The sequence below is a fragment of the Corvus hawaiiensis genome, chromosome 30 (assembly GCF_020740725.1).
Source record: "Corvus hawaiiensis isolate bCorHaw1 chromosome 30, bCorHaw1.pri.cur, whole genome shotgun sequence".
Classification (NCBI taxonomy): Eukaryota; Metazoa; Chordata; class Aves; order Passeriformes; family Corvidae; genus Corvus; species Corvus hawaiiensis.
The window spans coordinates 20,388,461-20,406,253 of NC_063242.1; the positions used below are offsets into that span (position 1 = coordinate 20,388,461).

The 17,793-nt window shown below is 42.2% G+C and overlaps 1 protein-coding gene across 1 annotated transcript in view; it reads left to right on the plus strand.

Annotated features, from left to right (window-relative positions):
- The window catches only part of TAF4B (TATA-box binding protein associated factor 4b), a 73,995-nt gene that overhangs the window by 17,696 nt on the left and 38,506 nt on the right, over positions 1-17,793 (plus strand). Inside the window, exons 4-9 of the mRNA XM_048289170.1 lie at positions 2,600-2,767; positions 2,873-2,995; positions 5,046-5,135; positions 8,264-8,842; positions 15,441-15,576; positions 16,176-16,281. Of these exons, the coding sequence (XP_048145127.1) occupies positions 2,600-2,767; positions 2,873-2,995; positions 5,046-5,135; positions 8,264-8,842; positions 15,441-15,576; positions 16,176-16,281 (1,202 nt within the window). The remainder of the gene's footprint in view (positions 1-2,599; positions 2,768-2,872; positions 2,996-5,045; positions 5,136-8,263; positions 8,843-15,440; positions 15,577-16,175; positions 16,282-17,793) is intronic.

A 17,793-nucleotide genomic window follows, 5' to 3' on the forward strand; every position in this document is an offset into this window, starting at 1 on the left:
GTAGGGCTGGATTTAAACAGCAGGAGTAATGACTCTAGGAAAAATTAATAGTGCTGTTTTGTTTGGAGTGGCTTCCTTGAAGCCCCTCTGTTTTGCAGAGGATTGCAAAGCCCTCTGCACAAGCTCCTTGTACAATGAAGAGTAAATAGATGTAGTGTGGATGCATCTTGCCATGCCATGGTTTGCTCCTCACCCTGGGGTGGGCAAAAGAAGAGTGCTGAAAAGGGAGTCAGTGCAAAAAGTTGATGGATCCGTCTGGGGAAAGGAAGGCAGAGCCCTTGGGTCTGATTTCCTTGGCAGCAATTCATTCATCAGTCTTAAAAGAACTTGTTGATCTTAGTCTGGATAGTTTTCTGAGGTCACAGGAGAGGAATGTTGGTGTGGAAGTACGCTGTCATCACAGAAAGTGGTGGATAGTGGAGAGGAAATGATCCTTGGCTTGGTTGTGTGTCTTCTATCTTGCGTGACATACAACTTGAAACACTATCTGCAAAACTCTCTGGGTACTGACTGCAGGATTATTATCCTCATCAACAAAAATATTTCCCTTTTTTGACATTCCTGAATGTTTAAGCTCTGAGGTTAGACAAAATTACCAGCCCATTCTTGTTTTTTACCTGTTTTCCAGATGGGGTAACGAAGCTGCAAAGTGCCTAATTAGCATCATGCTGGGGCACTTTCATTTAGATGCAGAGCACTTCTTCTCTTGAAATGACTTCAAAATATGCAGGATTAATGCCATTTTTTTGTGGCGACTGTTTCTCTGTTGCTCAAAGTGAGAATGAGAATTGTCAGTAGTGAAAAAGGTTGACGGCAGATGACAGAAGTTAATTCCCAAATACTCATTTTCCTGGGAAAAGGGTCCAAAAGACTTCCTGTTGTTTCTTCCCTCAGCTGATAAAATGCAGTTCTAGTCTTGATGTGTAAGCATGCTGGAATTTGCAAGAGATCAGCTCCTGTTTTCGACTTTTAAAAGCCCAGGGCATTGCAGCTTGGCAGATCTGCACTTCCGTCTTCCTCCTGCCCATCTGTTTGTGGGATTCTTGTGCCCAGTTTGCCTCCCTGTGGTCTTAGAGCTGTTGAGCCTCATCCTTGGAAGAGGCAGTGGTGGTGGCAAAGATCCTGCAGAGAGCTATTAAAGTGTTACCAACAGTGGGAGCCTAAGCTAGAAAGCTTTTTGGTAGCTGCCTGCTGCTTTCATGTCAAGCTGGCAGCAACTTGGGGAGGGGAGGACACCCACCCAGGAAAAAAAAAAAGTAAATATATGACAAAAGTGTTACAGTTTTGCTTTAGCTTTAAGTGTTTGTTCATTAGTTTTCCCTATCCTGAAAGACTTAAAAGTCCTTTTGATATGCTACATGACGTCTGTCCCACTTTTGATTAGTGTTTGTTCCATCCATGGTAGGGCAAGTTAAGACTCCGGTCTTACTGTCTTATGATTAATGCAATTAGCAGGTATTAATTGTGCCTGTTGGACTAAACTGGGGTGCTTAAATGTGTTAAGAGTCAGTGAAAGCCATTACATTGTGCAGATCTGAACCTAGAATTTGGGATACAAAACCAGACTTGCCCTTCCTCTTAAGAGGCTTAGAGGCAAGACTACGCTGCAGTCAAGATTTCGGATGTTAACCTGGAGCTCTTGCTCTTCTGTAACCTGTGGGTTCCCTCTGGCTTTTCAGCTTTTAAGTTGAGAAATCAAAAGTAGTGGGTTTTTTGTATAGGCAGGGTCCTTTACTCGTATTGTATTCTGTTGTATCAAATGAGCTGTGTTGGTTTTTTGGGTATTGTTTGTTTGTTTGTTCTCTTTAAAATCTGCAGCAGAAATACTTCAGTTTAGTAGGTTTTAGATTTAGCCAGGTTTGCAAAGAAGGGAGGTGTTTTTTCCTAAACCTTAATTACTCTCCTGTTGCTGGAGCTTATAGTGAGATTTTTAAAAAGAGGTCTCAAAATAACTGAATTTTGTACAGGTTTCTGTCAGGGCAGAGGAGAAAGGGATCCAAATTGCTGCCCACAAGGATAAGGCAGGAAGAACTTTTTAGGTCCATTTGCTGAGCTGGCTGCTTCTGCTGGCGCATGCATCCTTCCAAAGTGGACGTGATGTCTTTTGCCTACTCTGTGTGTGATAGGAAAAGCAAGGGATGTTGCAATTGGGAGAGGAGCTTCAGGGCAAGCTTGGAAGATAAATAATCGCTTATGGTTCTGTTTGTCTTCAGAACAGTATCACCTGCCTTAGCCTTGTCCATTAGTCTTGGACTGTAGGAACCTGGCAAAGTTAATATATTGGTTTCTTCAAGACAATTTTACCTTTCTCTCTTCCTTCAAAGTTGCAGGCAGTGCTTTGGTCTGGATGTGCCTTTGTAATTTCTTCCCCCCACCCTTGATTTATAAATAGAATTATGGCTGTGAGGGTACTGTCACTTACTGTATTAAATAGAGCCTCTCAAAGCAAATGAATCTAAGCTCTAAAAGCAAAGAGAAAAGTAGTTTCTTTATGTTTTAAATAGTACTGTGGAAGGAGGTTGCTACCTTATGTGCTAGCAGAATCCAGTATGTTTGTCACGTTGTTCTTTGGTTAAAAAGTGTTAATTTTTCTCTTCAGCCAGCAGCTGCAACAGCTAGTGTTACTACAGTTACTGCTGTAAAGCCTTTGAGTACTGGAACACCTGTAAAACTTCCAGTTACAGGACCACCTGCACAAGCTATCTCCCAAAAGGCAGTCTCTGTGAAAGCAGAGGGCACAACAGTAGCACAGACCAGCGCTTCTACAGTAAGGAAAAAAAAGTTTTTAATTAAAAATTAACATTCTGCATGTTCATCAGAGGTTGAAGAGACAGTGCAACATCTAACAGTCTTCTCTTTATTTCCACACTAGGAGATGCTAGAGAATGTGAAGAAATGCAAGAATTTTCTTGCTACAGTAATAAAATTGGCATCTAGCGGACCTCAAGCCCCTGAAATGGGGCAGAATGTGAAGAATCTGGTGCAAAATCTACTGGTGAGACTTCTTTTTCAAAACAAAGTCTGCATCATTTGTGTATAGATTTTTGACATTTACTTTATCTTGGTTTTGTTCCTTGTCTTTTTTTTTTTTAACAGCTCAGGAATTGGATTTGTGGCTGAGTACATCTGACCCTCATTAAATCTTACATTATAAATTGTATTTTAACTGAATCCCATGCTGTGTTGTTTCCTCCCTCACATTTCTGTTTCATTTTATGCACACAGGTAACTGATAGCAGGAGGAGCTGGTAGTATTACCACAGCTTCTGGGTCTTTTTTTTCATGTTAGTGTAGTTTTGAGTCCTCAGTAGCAAAAATTTGATGTGGAGGTTGCAGTGCAGTGGTAAGTCCGTACTACTGCTTTACTCCAAGGCAGAACTGAGCAGTGGAACAAGCATGACATTATCAATAGCTTTAAACAGTAGGATGGGGAAAACAATGTGGTGGCTGCCAGCCTCTCTCTCTTTGCAGGTGGCTTCCGTATGGTGCTTCGTGCTGTATCCCAGCACAGCTGGGTTTTCCTGGTAACGATTTCTCCTGCCACTTCTTGTCATGGCATTTGACCGCTGCTGCTGTGTTGTTGTTCCACTGTAGCAGAAGGCTGTGTGCTGGTGGAGGGGGGTGGCTTTGCTCGTGGTACCAAAGGACTTTTCAGTCTAGGAAGGTGTGATGTAGACAGGTGTAATTTCAGAGAGCAGATTGTTTGAGGATGCAGCTGTGCAAAAATCTGATTCCTTAGCCTCTGTCCCTGCTGGACTATGCACCTTCCTTCTGTGGGAAAAATAGAGTTGTTCTTTCTTGTGCTTACAGTACTTTTTTTTTAAGAGCAATTGTTAAGAGACATTAATACATTGTTAACTGCACACTTGTTTGCTTTTTGTGGTAGTTTAAAAATCTTCCATCCAGTATGGCTATGATTTAAATGCAGGAGAGAAATGAGTAAATTGCAGCTGGGCAGTAAGATGATCCTTAAGGCAGCATTTCATGAAGTGGGTGTCAAGCACCCTGTATGCACTGAGCCATGGTGTGCCAAACCACTTGCATCTGTATCACTGAGACCTCGGTGACCCATATCTGCATCTCAGTGAGATCTAACAGGCAACAGATCAAATGGCTGAATGGGAGAGCTCATGTAAGCTCTGTTTGTCTGCAAATACACAGTCTTTAAAATCCCTGTTCTGGTTATGTAGTAACTTGGAACAGTTGCTCCAGAGGCGAATGTGGGTGAGAGGAGTAATTTCTCAGCAGAAGCAGAGATTGGTGCTGCTCTTTGTGTGTCTGTACCTTCTTGGGAGGAGGTCATGTTCCTGATGACTCTGAGAGGGTGAGGAAGGGCAGCAGAGTCTGGGGTTTAGCCCTGTTGTACAAGTGAGGGATCTCAGAAGTTTGCTGCAGCTGTCTAACCCTCCCAAGCCCTTGAGTCAGGTGTTTGTGTTGTGGCAGGGTGGACAGCATTAAGAAAGGAAACAGTACTCTGCAATTCAGAGGACTGTTACCGTGGGGGTATGCAGAAACGATGTTTTGATTGCTTTTGAAAGACTGTGTTAAGTGTTCTGTTTTATTAGCTGTGTATGCATTAGTCTAGAATTGTCTTACAAAAACTGCTAAGTTATCATTAGTCTTCAATGCCTCTACGTTTATTTTTATGCAGATAAACTACCTTTACTGAAAGAAGTATTAGTCGTTGATTTAAAAATACATCTACATAACAATGAGATACTCAAAAGGATCAGTACTGCTTATAAACTTTTTTCTCTCCATTCACTTCAGTGACTGGGTGTGAGCACCTATCCCTGAGTGTGTTAACTGCCTGTAGCTGAAGAAAGCATAAACAACTTGGGTAATCCTGTATGAAAATTACAACATTATTCTATCCTAACTCCCTCTTTTTTGCTTTTCTAAAGAAAGCAGGAAAAAAGCATTTGAGCACTGAAATTGAACAATGTCGTGATAATACAAACTTCCATGACTTTTTTATACATCTAGGAAAAAAAGTGTGGTAGATTCAGTTATAACTTACTATTGTAATTATATTTTCCTCTTAGGAAGCAAAAATTGAACCAGAAGAATTTACAAAAAAGCTGTACATAGAGCTGAAGTCGTCTCCGCAACCATACTTAGTTCCTTTTCTCAAGGTAAGTGTCTGATTATGGATATTTGATGTTTAGAAGGAAGGGAGGAGGACCAGAAAAGAAGAGAAAAGAATTGGGGCATTCGGATAGGTATTGGTTCAGGTCAGTTAAGAATGGTGCTTAATGTACCTTTGTGTGACTGTTGTGCTTGGAAAGACAGTTTTTAAGGGGAAGGAGAATTCTTGAGGAGTAGTTAATGCTGTGTTCTTAATATTGTAGAGTAATTGCCCTCTAGGTGTTAGTGGAGACTAGTGTTTTGGAAGCTGTGCATCTATCTACAGTAGAGCAGCTATTTTAAGATGACCTCTTACTTTGTCATCAAAATTGTAGCTATTCTAACACAGAAGCTACAACTGTGGCAATGCACAGCTTATGCCATGTTAAAGGTCAAAGAATCTACATAAAGCTATTCATCTTCTGCTGGTTTATGTTTAGCTGGAGGCAGGAAAAATCTCTACCCCTTTCTCCAGAAAGGGTGTGACAAGACTGCTGCAGCTTCGGAAAAGAATCCCAGGAACTCTACTTCCATTCAAGCAAATAATCCTATAAAGGAAAAATGCTTCCTTGAGACTTCCCATCATATGGTATAATGGTATTAACAAGATAAAAATTAGCTGTACAGCAAGGATTAAATCCCAGTGAAAACATGGAAACTACGTTAAATCTACTAAATTGCAATGTACACCATACTCTTAGGCTTGTTAGATCTGTACATTCATTATAGGCATGATGGAGAATAAAGGAAGAACAGTTAAGTCGTAAAGCTGGGACAGAGTTTTTCTGGAGTTTGCCCTTTTCCTTGGTATTTGACAGGCCATATAACAATGCATGTGATAATGTTGATATTACTCTAGATGGCTGGTGTTAATCTGCTCAAATGTGGGATAAAAATTTTTATTACAGTGGCAACTTTTAAATGCTTTTCTAGCAAGTTTGCCATGGGTCAGAAAGACTACAGTCATCTCTGCAGGACCTTAAGATGATGGGAGATTTGATATTAGAAAAAAAAATTTCACTGTTAGGGTGGTCAGGCATTGGAATAGGTTGCCCAGGGAGGTGGTGCTGTCACCATCCCTGGAGGTGTTTAAGAGGATCTGGTGCTGGGTGATGACGTTTAGGGGTTACAGTGGTTGTGCTGGGCTGATGGTTGGACTTGACTGTCTTAAAGGTATAAGGTCTTTTCCAACCTTGATGATTCTATGATTCATTAAATTTTCCAATTGGTCATTTATTACCTGTTTAATTTCCTGGAGGCTTCTTAAATGCCCATGCAAAAGCCAGAGAAATAAACAGCTCTCAGAATGGGTTTTCTGCATCCACTGTGGGTCTGGCTGCAGAAGGACCAGGCTGTGAGTACAGGGTCAGTGTGACTGGCACTCAGAAGTGCTCAGCTGTTACAAGAAGCCATCCAACAATGTGAAGAGCTGCTACACTTGATGCAGGGAACTCAGGGCAATTCTGCAGGGGTTAGGTTGGGTTCGTCAGCGTGGGTCAGACCCTCACCTGTCGCAGCAGAGCCCTTGCGTGTTTCTTCTGCAGCATACTGCCAGGTTCAGGTATCATCCTGGCTTGTCTGTTTTGGGCAGTGTCCATCCCACATAACCCTCGGCATGATGCTCTCTCCCTGTTGCATGCTACATTAACACAGATACACTGTGACTTCAGAAGTGTTGTTCAGACATGGTCAAAGTTAGCTGAGTTTGCAGTGTTGCCAATCCTTTAGAGCATCTTGCACCCACATTGCCTTTTCCTGAAACACTGTAAGGATGTGTGGTTGATACACACAATTAGGTTGATCTGTAACTCTGAGCAGCTGTGACAGGACTGAGTGCCAAATGGAGGATGACTTCAGGAGCACTTCTCTAAGGTGCTGAGTGGATCGGCGCTGACCTTGTTTGTGGGGTAAATGTTTGCAGCTTGAGTCTGGGAAGAAATGTGATAAAGGCTTTTTGCCAATCCACTTTTAGCTAGTGAAGTGGAATTTTAGGGAGGACTCTCTGGAGTCATCTCTTATCTTTGAGCTGCAGCTTTTTGATGAAGCTGTGCATGTGTTTTTGTTTTGTCTGTGCCAAGAGGTGGAAAAGTACAGTGGCTTTGGCTGTGAAGCCTGCTTGATTTTCAAGTCTGCTGGATGCTTTTGGTACATGAATTACATCAGGAGCTAAGCAGCCTTTTAAAAGAAAAAGAAGTGAATGTTAAAAAACAGATGGGCTGCAAAAGGTCCGGTTGTGCAAACAATATGGTTATTTGGTACACTAGCATGTGAGACATGCTCCTTCTGCATGAAGTCCAAAGCAGCAGCACTGTGTTAGGAGCTCTTACAAACTTTAGCTACTGTTAAAGGGGGAGGTAAAAATAAAAGGGTTTTCAAGAATATGCAGGTAGCTGCAGAACTGATTTCCCCTGGTTCAGAGCCATGGCAGATTATACACAGTCAGGAAGAAAAATCTGTAGAGAGCTTGAAGATTATTCTGTCCATTAACCTTCTCAAACACAGCTGTAGTAAAAATGAGATGTTGCCAGATTCCTTTACTTTTGTTCTCCTGTTGCCGAGAAGTAGCTGGCTGAAGTTGAGTTGCTGCAGCTCTACAGACATTATTAAAGTGGTATCCCCCCCTAGTGTAGAAACAGCTGTATTGGTATAAAAGTGTTCATGTCTTCAGAACTTGTTTCTGACTTTATTGGATGATTCGTAGTTCCCTGTCAGATGGGCTCCATGAAATAAACACAGCTGTTCCAATATAGCAGAGTATTTTTGGCAAAACAAAATTCTTTCAGGTAATAAAGCAGTTAAAATCATCTTACTCAGAAACATAAATTCCAAATTGAAAAATCCAAAGAGAAGAACAAAGTTATATGTGAGTTTCCCCATAGATGGGATTCGCTATGCATAGTGTAGCTGTGGTGATGGTTGACCTTTGCTCAGCTGGTGTTGGTGTTTCTTGTCATCTTCACTGAACAGGATTGTCATCAATTTAAGGGTGCCTTAAATTTAGCAAAACTTGTTTGCCATTTATTGTCTTATGAAAAATTTAATTGGAAAACGAGGAAGAGGATTCAGTTACAAATGTATTATTATTATGGAAAACAATGCTGATACTGCATCCAGTGTTTTCTCATTTTTCTTTTAGAAAAGTGTGCTTGCCTTACGGCAACTAATGCCTAATCCTCAGAGCTTTATGCAGCAGTGTATGGAGCAACCAGCTCCAACCCAAGAAGTGATTTCAACTTGTACCTCTGCAGTACCAGCTCCTTCGACAGGAGTGACAACCTCGGCTGTAGCAGCAACTGCTCTTCCAGTTGTAAAACCCGTGCCTGCCTCTGTAGCAGTCACAGCCCCTCTGGTTATCACCCCAGTCCTTGCCACCACGTCAACAGCAGCTTCTGTGCAGCCCGTGAAGGCTGTTCCTTCCTCTGCAGCGGTGACAGCGTCTCTTGGGCCCGCGGCTTCCATCCTCACCACAAGCATGGCACCGTCCGGGCTGACGGCTGTCCAGCCTGGCAAGCCAGTTTTCACCTCTGCAGTGCCAGCGCCCTCTCTCCAGTCTGCAAAGCAAGTGCTGATCTCTACTGCGGCATCTTCAGCAACAGCCCCTCTCCGGCCTCTGAAACCAGTCATTGGAACGCCCCTTGGTGTTAAAACCTCGCAGCCCAACTCCATCGTTGCACAGTCAGTGGGTGCTCAGCAGGTGGTTAAAGTGAAGCAGCTGGTAAGATGGATTCTCTGCTTCTCTGTAACTAACCAGGCTCCTTTACTTTGATGACTCTTGCCATTTAGTAAAGAGGATACCAATTTGGACCTCTGCTTTTTTTTTGTTTGTTTTGTTTGCTTGTTTTTTTCTTTTAGTACATGAAGCTAGTCTGTCTTGAGTTCATCCATTATGTTTGTCTTAGAAATACTGAGCTGTTGCTGGAAAGGTGAATCTAAACCCAAGCTGACACCTTGGTCTCTTGCAAGGTATATCAACCACCATTTCACCAGACTGAACATCCATCTTGAGACACAAGGGGAGATGAGATCTAACCCCCTATGCACGCAGCCAGGCTAGGTTGGCACCTGGAAGAAAAGAAAAGGTAGGAAACGCTAGTGTCAGAAAGAGAAACTGCTGATGGGATACTTACATTAATTGCTCTTCAGTGCCCTGTTAGGGCTGTGCCTCAGCCAGCCATCCGGGATGCCAGTCTTTCTCCCCGGTAGTTCCTGTCCTGAGTACTTTGCAGGCACAGGTGGCTCGATGATGTTCAGTGATGTGTTACCTGAAATGTACAAACTACCTCAAGGAGCTTTTCCAAGCAGAGTTCTGACCTCCGCATTTACTCTAAGACATGTTCATTACAAAGTTGTCCAAAAGTGAGTTTTTTCTATCAGGCCTCATTAGCTAACAAATTCCAGGAGAAATAACTGTCTTATTAAAACAATACCCTCAAAAGCAATGTGTTACATTTTTTTATTCTTGGCACAGGTTAACTTCTTGCTAATGTTAATGTTAAATACCAAGAAACTGTGGATCACAGGTATACCTGAAAGAGCAACTTTGTGAAATAAATTAGGTTTGGCTTATAGGTGTTTAAGATACTGAGTAGCTTGGTGTCTAGCTGATCTACCTGTAAGTAATGCTCTCAAGTATTTTGAGAGAATAGTCTCCCTTTGGCAGATAAAGAATTCAATTCTTGCAAAGGTATTCATTGTAAAGATTGTTTTTCTTTAGAAAGTGGGAAAAACATTAGACTTCCTGTGAAGCTAGATTTAATTTCCACAGATAAAGTAGGACATCTGCTATGGATATTGTGTGTACTTGATTTAACAGTGTTCAGACCCCTAAAATGTTTTGGTTTTTTAGTTTCCTTCTTTTCAAAGGGCATAAGGTTGATGTAATATAAGAATCCTGCATTCTAAATAAAGAGTTTATGCTGTGGTAGCATAAGCTACCATAAGCATGAGCTTTTCACCTTTCCAGACTTGCTTAAAAAGAACAAAACACTCAACTGTATAGGGTGGATGGGGAGTCCTTTTTCTGAGTGGATTTGGTTAAAAAAAAAAAAAAAAAAAAAAAGAAAAGGCAAAATACCCTCAACCCCAAAACTCCAAAGGAGAGTTATCAAGCATATGCACTGACAGTCTTGGCTAGCAGTAGCTAAAGCCAAATTGGAAAAGGAGTTGGTACTCATATTGTCTTTGAGGACTAAGTTTTAAATTCCAGCCAGAAGAAAAGAATTTCTTAGGTAGTACACAGGCAGGAGAGCAGTTTGTTGGCTACACAGCAAGTCTTGTAATCCAGGGGAAAGGTTGACCATCTGTACAAATAGGCGAGGAAGCTTAGCTCTACGCAGGGGAGTCAAAACACTTCTTGAATTTGATATTGGTGAACTCAAGAAAGGGCTTCTGCCTCTACACTGCTGCAATGTGGCAGTCTGCTGCAATTGCTTTTCTTTGCTGTGCCCTACATATATTGAATTGCATACAAAACATGTTTTTATCCTCATTTGGGTAGATCTCAGGCACAGTGATTAAAATACTTGCTCTTCTCAGATACAGTTGAAGGACTGAGTTGACTGCTTCACAGCTTAGCCATATCAGGAGCTTGGTGTTTGTTCAGACAACTTATTAGCACAAAGGACGAGTTAGTAGAAGTGGCTGTATCTCTTAGGGCTTCCCTGATGCCTTTCCTTGAAAGGGCAGAGGGTCTATTTTCTCCCATAAGAAAACAAATCTGGACCTGTCCTCCCTAAACAGAAGGGTCCTACTGCCAGCTGAAAAAGGAAGCACATTGCCAGCTGTGCAAATCTGTCCACACAATGCTGCCAGCAATTTTTTTCCCTTTCCAGCCCACAGGGATGTCTGATGCCATACACTCCCTCTCCATGCCCCTTTCTAATTTTGGCCTCTCGTGCTTGAGAGAATTTAAAGCGAACTTTCATGTGCCAGCTCCACTGTAATGTTGGTGGTGCTCAAGAATGCAGCACTGCTATATTCTAATATCAAATTTGTGACTGGATTGATGCAACATGAAACTTTTAATTTCTGTAGCATGATTATCAAAACTCTGTGTGCACATTGAGGGACCTGCTCTTCACAGGTGCTGTTGGGATTGACTGTGTTCCTGTGCTGTGAGAGTTGCACATTTTGAAGGATTTTCTCGTGTGACTTTCTTAATATCACCTCATTTAAGGGTGTTGACTTACAAAAGAAGTTTCATCTTGGAAATAGTTTGTCTTGCTCTAGTATTGCTCTGTTAAAGCACAATAAATGAAAATTTACATTACCAGCTGCTGGCATCCAGCTGTGAGAAAGCTGCTGTGAGACTACAGCTTTACGTCAAGCATAACCAGCCAGGGGTTTATGGTGTAGTCCCCACACTTACCAGTGGCACTCTCTGGAGATTATTTACAATTGAATCAAGGAGTGAAGTGTTTATGCTGTTGCAACTGCTTGTTCTTAGTGAGTTGTTAGTGTCAAGTCCCCTCAGAGCTGAGCTTTTGTGAACAGTCTCCTCCGTTGTTTTTTTTGTCCTGGATATTGCTTTTGCATTCAATTTGTGAGGGTTCCTTCATGAAGCAATACTGCTTGTGTGTGATGATACCTCAGCATCCCGCTGCTGATCTCCAGACTTCGTTTTATGAGTCTAAAACAGGTTCAAGTGAGGCTAATCAGTCTCTCTCAGGCAGCCATCTCTCTGTTGTCAGCTGAATGCAGCTGCATTTTTTTTACTTAAGAATGTTGGTGATTTTATTCTGATGTATGTATCAACCTGCTTAACAGGGCACAAGGGAATAGTCCCTTTTCTTTATTACTTCTTGCTGCTAACCTGAAGAAAAGGGGCAATAACTCCTTCTTGCAGATATTACCAATTTTTGTGATGCTTTGTTCTGGCATTGGATCCTTGTTGAAATTTTCAGCATTGTTATTCTCTCCCATTGCAACTCCCAAGGACTTCCAACTTACGTTAGTCTAGAGCTAGAATGGCAAACAGAAAATGGGCTGTACTGCCAACACATCCTTTCTGTTTCTTGGCAATGTAGCCTCCTGGGTTCCTTGACTTACATCCCAGTCTCCACTTAGACCATTGTTGTAACATTTTCTTATTAAAAAAAATGCCCTAGGGTATATTACCGTGTCCCGCAGCCGCAGGGAGGAGGAGAGAAGATCCAGCAGGCAGGAATTGTGCAGCAAGATTTATTTATTTAATTATTTTACAAACTCTTTTATAGACTTTTTTCTTCATAGTCTAATTGGACGAGGATCAGCCACCCCTTGGGGGTGATTGGCTAAAATCCTAAAACATCCATTGTCAAAATATTTTTCTACTATACTACAAACAAGACTTCTTAAGGTTGCAGGTGTTTGGTTGTTTACAGAACTCTGCTACCTCTTCTGTGAGAGAGAAAAGTCTCTCACGGACTTAGGAAATAGCAAGAAAATCCTTTCTAGCAGCATTTTTGTATCCACATTTTCTATCTCTGTTCTTTTGTCTGCTGTACCTCACCCTGGAATGCTTGTTTCCTCTGTGCTGTTCCAGTGTTTTGCGTGCTGAAGATGAAGCATCGTTCTTCCTGGTGATAAGGAGGACCTCTAGGTGTGTGTCAGTGCTAGTGAAGCCTGTGAGTCCAAATTTGTTGGCTCCTCGTTAATTATATAAACACACAAAGGACGCTGTTAACATTGTTCACAACTTGCAGCTTTGGAAGCCGGATCTTTCTGACAGGTCAAACCGAGCTTTGGGAAAAACGCATGGGAGTAAACGTTAGCATCTGTTGTACTCCACGAGGAAGTGCTGCATTTGTGAGCCTCATCTCTGTCTGCAGTCTGTCCCTGTACTCCTGTAGTTCTTTCCTCCTCTGGATCTTAATGTTTCTTCTCAAGAACTATGTCAGGTTTTCAGATACCACTTTCACATCAGTTATTCTATGTTACTGCTGCCCTAGTGCTACCAATATGGGGACGGTTGAGGGAGTATCTTGACTCTGATACACAAAGTACCTCTTTTTGTGAGTGTGTATTGGGGTTTTAGGAGTTCTCCTTTTGTTTTCTTTTTCTCTTTAAGAATTTTCCCCATACATATTGCCAGGGTGACAAATTACTGGGTGCTTAAGAAGAACAAAAGACCTGGCCACAGGGGGAAGGGTCCAACTGGCTACTCTTTTACATCTGGGGTTTTCTGGTGTAGGGTGGGGGTGCCGAGAGATTTGGACTGGGAAAAAGGGGTTGGGTACAGCCCCTGGCTGGCTGGTTTTCTCTGGGCATTTGGGGAGAGAGGGGCTGCCACCATTGTGGGGGGGAGTTTGTGAGCGCTGCAGGCTTCTGCTTTTGGCCGCGTTCCTTCTACCGTGAGTGGAGCCCGCTCACTGGAGCGGCCGTTGCACCGGGACCCTAACACCCCACCTCACTAAAAGAGGGACCTTTTCACCATCTGCTTGGGTGCCTCACAGAGAAACCCTGGGATTCCCAAGCCCGCCTTTCCCTGCCCTGCTGGGAGCCAGGCTGCGGCTGCCCTGCCCCCGCCCATTGCTGGAGCCTTCGCTACATTGTAGCCCCGCACACCCTGCCTGCCCAGACCTCCGGGGGATTCCCTGTTTGGATACACCTCGTCTGCCACCCGGGATTTGTGCTCATCCCTGCTGTTCCAGCCTGCTGTTCCTGAGGGTCCGGCCGGACACCGGGATCGGCTGCCCAGGGGTTTGTGAAGCTCCTTTGTTCCATCCCTTCCCGGGATCCCGGGGCACCGGTGCCGCGTGCTCCCCGAGCTCGCTCCGGAGCGCCCCCTGCAGCCGCGGGGGAACCATCGCACCTGCCCTGCTCACCGGGAGCCGCCAGCGCCCCTGCCGGCTGCGAGCGGAACTGCACCCGAGGGGAAAGGGCCCGACAGCCGAGAAGGCTGGCACTGGGTTTGTGATTGCTGTTACTGCCAGAGTTGTTGTTGTTTTGTTTGACTGGTTATATACATATATATATATAGTAAAGAACTGTTATTCCTATTTCCCACATCTTCGCCTAAAGGCTCTTGATTTCAAAATTATAATAACTCGGAGGGAAGGGGGTTGCATTTTCCATTTCAAGGGAGGCTCCTGTCTTCCTTGGCAGACATCTGTCTTTGAAACCAAGATAGTGTGTCATGCTTATGCTGATGATATTTATTAATAAAGGAGAAGTTAGATGACAGAAGGAGAGAGCCTAATTTCTGAAGTATTGTAAATGTCAGTTCTTTAATTACACTTGTGCAGTCTTGCTGTACAAGCACTCTTTAGACTTTCTGAAGTAAGAATAAAAGTAGTAGAGGAGAAAAATGGCTTCTTGGCCCTGACATTTTCTTCATGTTAGTTTTTTGCTACTAAAAAAGTAGGATTCAATCTGAAGATATTGATCATTTTATGCTTTGGCAAAGTAAGATCTTTCTACGCCCTGTAATCAAGAACTTTTTAAAAGATGTATCCAAGCTGAAGCCCACATTCTGCTAGCTAGGAGGCTTAGAAGTGAGGTTTTTAGGGATGCTGCAATTTTATTACTTTCTTGCATTTTAATAGCTGCCCCTGAAGAGGAAGGATTAGTATTTATGGGCTGTGCCTGTAAGTCTGTGTTGTGATGACATCGTGCTGTCTGGTTTTGTTTCTTTGAAGAGCCTCTTTAAACAAAACTGTGAACTGCCTTCCTTTTTACCCTTCAGCTGTGTACCGATGTCTTTGTGTAGAGGCTCTACTTGCTATAGGTGTTGCTATTTAGTACTTCATGTTCCTGGTAACTGATGTGTTCAGTGTACTTTAGCTTAACACTTCGAAACTCAGCGTCTCAATTTACAATTGATGTTGCAGTTCCAAAAACACATCAGTATTTTTGTAGTGTGTACTCTTTAATTCTTAGCAGAAAGAGTATTTCGTGCAAGACTTTCGTTGTTTTGGTGTTCTCCCTTTTTAACTAGGTGTTTGTGATCCCTACCCTTTTGAAGTTACTGGTAGGCAGACTCACTGTTTAATAGTTAGTCCGCTGAACAACACTTGATGTAGAGGAAAGTCTCTCAGTGCAGTGGATTGTGTGATAATTAGTGAAACTTGTCTAATAGGGTTATCAATATAGAGTAGGGGTGAAGGGACTGTTAGAGCTCACTGAATGAGCTTAGCGCTCACTACCACTTGTTAAGATTTCTTGGCATGAAGTTGAAAAAAAAAAGTTTTGTGAGCATGCTGTTTGCTTTAAACTAAAAACTGGACAAGCATACCTGCCCAGTGGCACTTCTGGCTAAATGGAAACATTGATACTGTTTACTTCTCTGCATTTTTAGCTTTTCTCACTCTTGATACTGGATATTCCACTTCCAGGTAGTGCAGCAACCATCAGGAACCATTGTAAAGCAAGTATCCACGCTCCCACAGCCATCAGTGCTCACCCTACAGACATCTGCTGAGAAAAAGATGCTGCTGAATACAGTTGTTCAAACCAACCAGTTTCCTGCAGGTAAAGTGGAGCCTCTTTCATGGAGAAGGGGGAGGACTGCTGGGGCATAGAAGTAGGTGCAGGCTGTTGGTACATTGTGGGAATGCAAGAAGGTGGCTCTCTGTCGGGAGGAACCAGCTCTGTTCGTTAAGTTGAACATCTCTACTGCTTGGAGCTCTGATGAGAAAATCTGTGTCACATCGACTTCTGGCACTTGTTAAGGGCATGTCAATCAAACATTTGCACTTGTTAAAATACTATGGCTGAGCTCCTTGCAGTGAACTTCCTCTAAACTGATGCTTTTGAGAGTTATTTCATGAGACCTTGCTTTTTCCTTCAACAGGTTCAGGTTGATGCACTCTAAGAGTGTGTCTCAGCCAGCCAGTTTTCAGTGAGCCATGTCCCTGGTCAGCACAGAGGGGAGGGTGTTTGCTGAGAGTATATGAGGCTTTGGGCCACACAGAACATGTAGAATGTAAGATTCAAGAGTGTCTGGTTTTCAGATGGACCTAAGTAGTTGTTACTGAGTCTGCAGTAGCCTTACCTAGAGGAATGAACTGACTAAACAGTTGTCTTAGCATTTTGCTTTCTACTACAGCATGTTCTTTGTTTTGTTTTAGGTTCCATTCTGAAACAAATTACACTGCCAAGAAATAAAATTCTGTCGCTTCAAGCATCGCCTGTTCAGAAAGTGAAAATGAAAGAGAATGGAGCAACATCCTTCAGGTAGAAATGAGCAATATCAGAAGTTAAGTATAGGAAGGAACAAAAGGAAGAGACAAGTATAGAGGTGGGAATAGAGCCCAAATAAAAGCAACTTTCTTCAGAAGCTTTTTTTCTGATACATGTTTTTCACATTATAATACTCATTGGCAAGGGATAACCTTAAAACTTCTACCTCATAGCAGATGTTAATTATTCTTAGTGTAAGAAAACTGTCTTGGTAAGGTTAGATTTTGTGTCAGTTTTTCACTCATAGTGGAGACATATTGATCTCCATCCTATGAATACAATTACTAATCTAATTATCTTGTATTGAAGTCTCTCAATAGGATTAAAGCAGATAGGACCTCTGCTTTTTGCACATGGTCTGATATCATTGAACTGTTACTTGGACTTGCTTGTAACCTGTCTAAAGCTCTGTGCTGCATTTCAGAATCTTTTACTAGCTTCTCTTACAGGCTCGTTTCTGTGTGTATGGGGAAAAGTGTTCAACTACATCTCTAATAATGATTTCTGGCATATTCTCTAGGCCTTTAGATTGGCAAGAGTGCTTAAAGCTTTTAGTTCTGGCAACTGATAAACTTTTCAAAAGCAGAAATTACTTTTGCAGCTATGAAGTGTGATGTTGGAACAGAGGTACAGACTTCCGTAAGCATTTTTAGTCTTACCACTTCTGAGCAAGTTTGACATTGCTCTTCCAAGGGAAAAAAGAAGACATGATGACACCTCTATGTTGTGACCAGTTAACTTATCATCTCTTGAAAGCTGCAGCTTTGAATGCACTGGTGTAGACAGAGAGCTGCTGCTGTTTACAGTAACATACAGTATACAGCGAACACTTAAAAACAGTGGTTGCCAGGAGTTGAAATGAAAAGCTCATGTTAAAGCAATAGGTCTGTTCAGCTGCCTCAAGGTCATATGAAATATACTTCAGAATATAATGTGGGATGTAATCTTGGGTAGTGATGTTAAAAAAAAACAACCCAAAACTTTCATAAATATTGTAATAAAAAAGAGCAACTAACAAACAAACTCATACACAAAAAAACCCCACATTTTTTCTGTGATCTTCCAAATGGAATGTATTAGCTGTCTTACATAAAAAATTTGAATTCTTGAAAGTTGTTCCCTGAATTGTAAATTCTTAGTGTAGGAAAAAACCTGCTTTTACAGTGTGATCCAATAGAGATTTCTCTTCTTGCTTTTGGATTGTGATTTCCAAAGTAGCATAAGCCCGTGAGAATTTAGACAGGAAATCTCTAACTCACCTTAAATTTTCTTTGTAGAGTCTCTTGTCTCTGAAGAATTTGTGTTTGGCTACACCCTCGGTGTTTCTTCTATTCACTGCTATAATTAAACTTTCTGACCTATGATACATCAACTGCTGGTCATGTGTGAGGCAGAGAGAGGCACCACGGCCTGCTTTCAGGTTTTGCGATGGAATTTGTTACGAGCAGAGAGTGTGTCTTGTAACTGATGTGCCTGTACATCAATGGCACTAATGAGAGTGCTCTT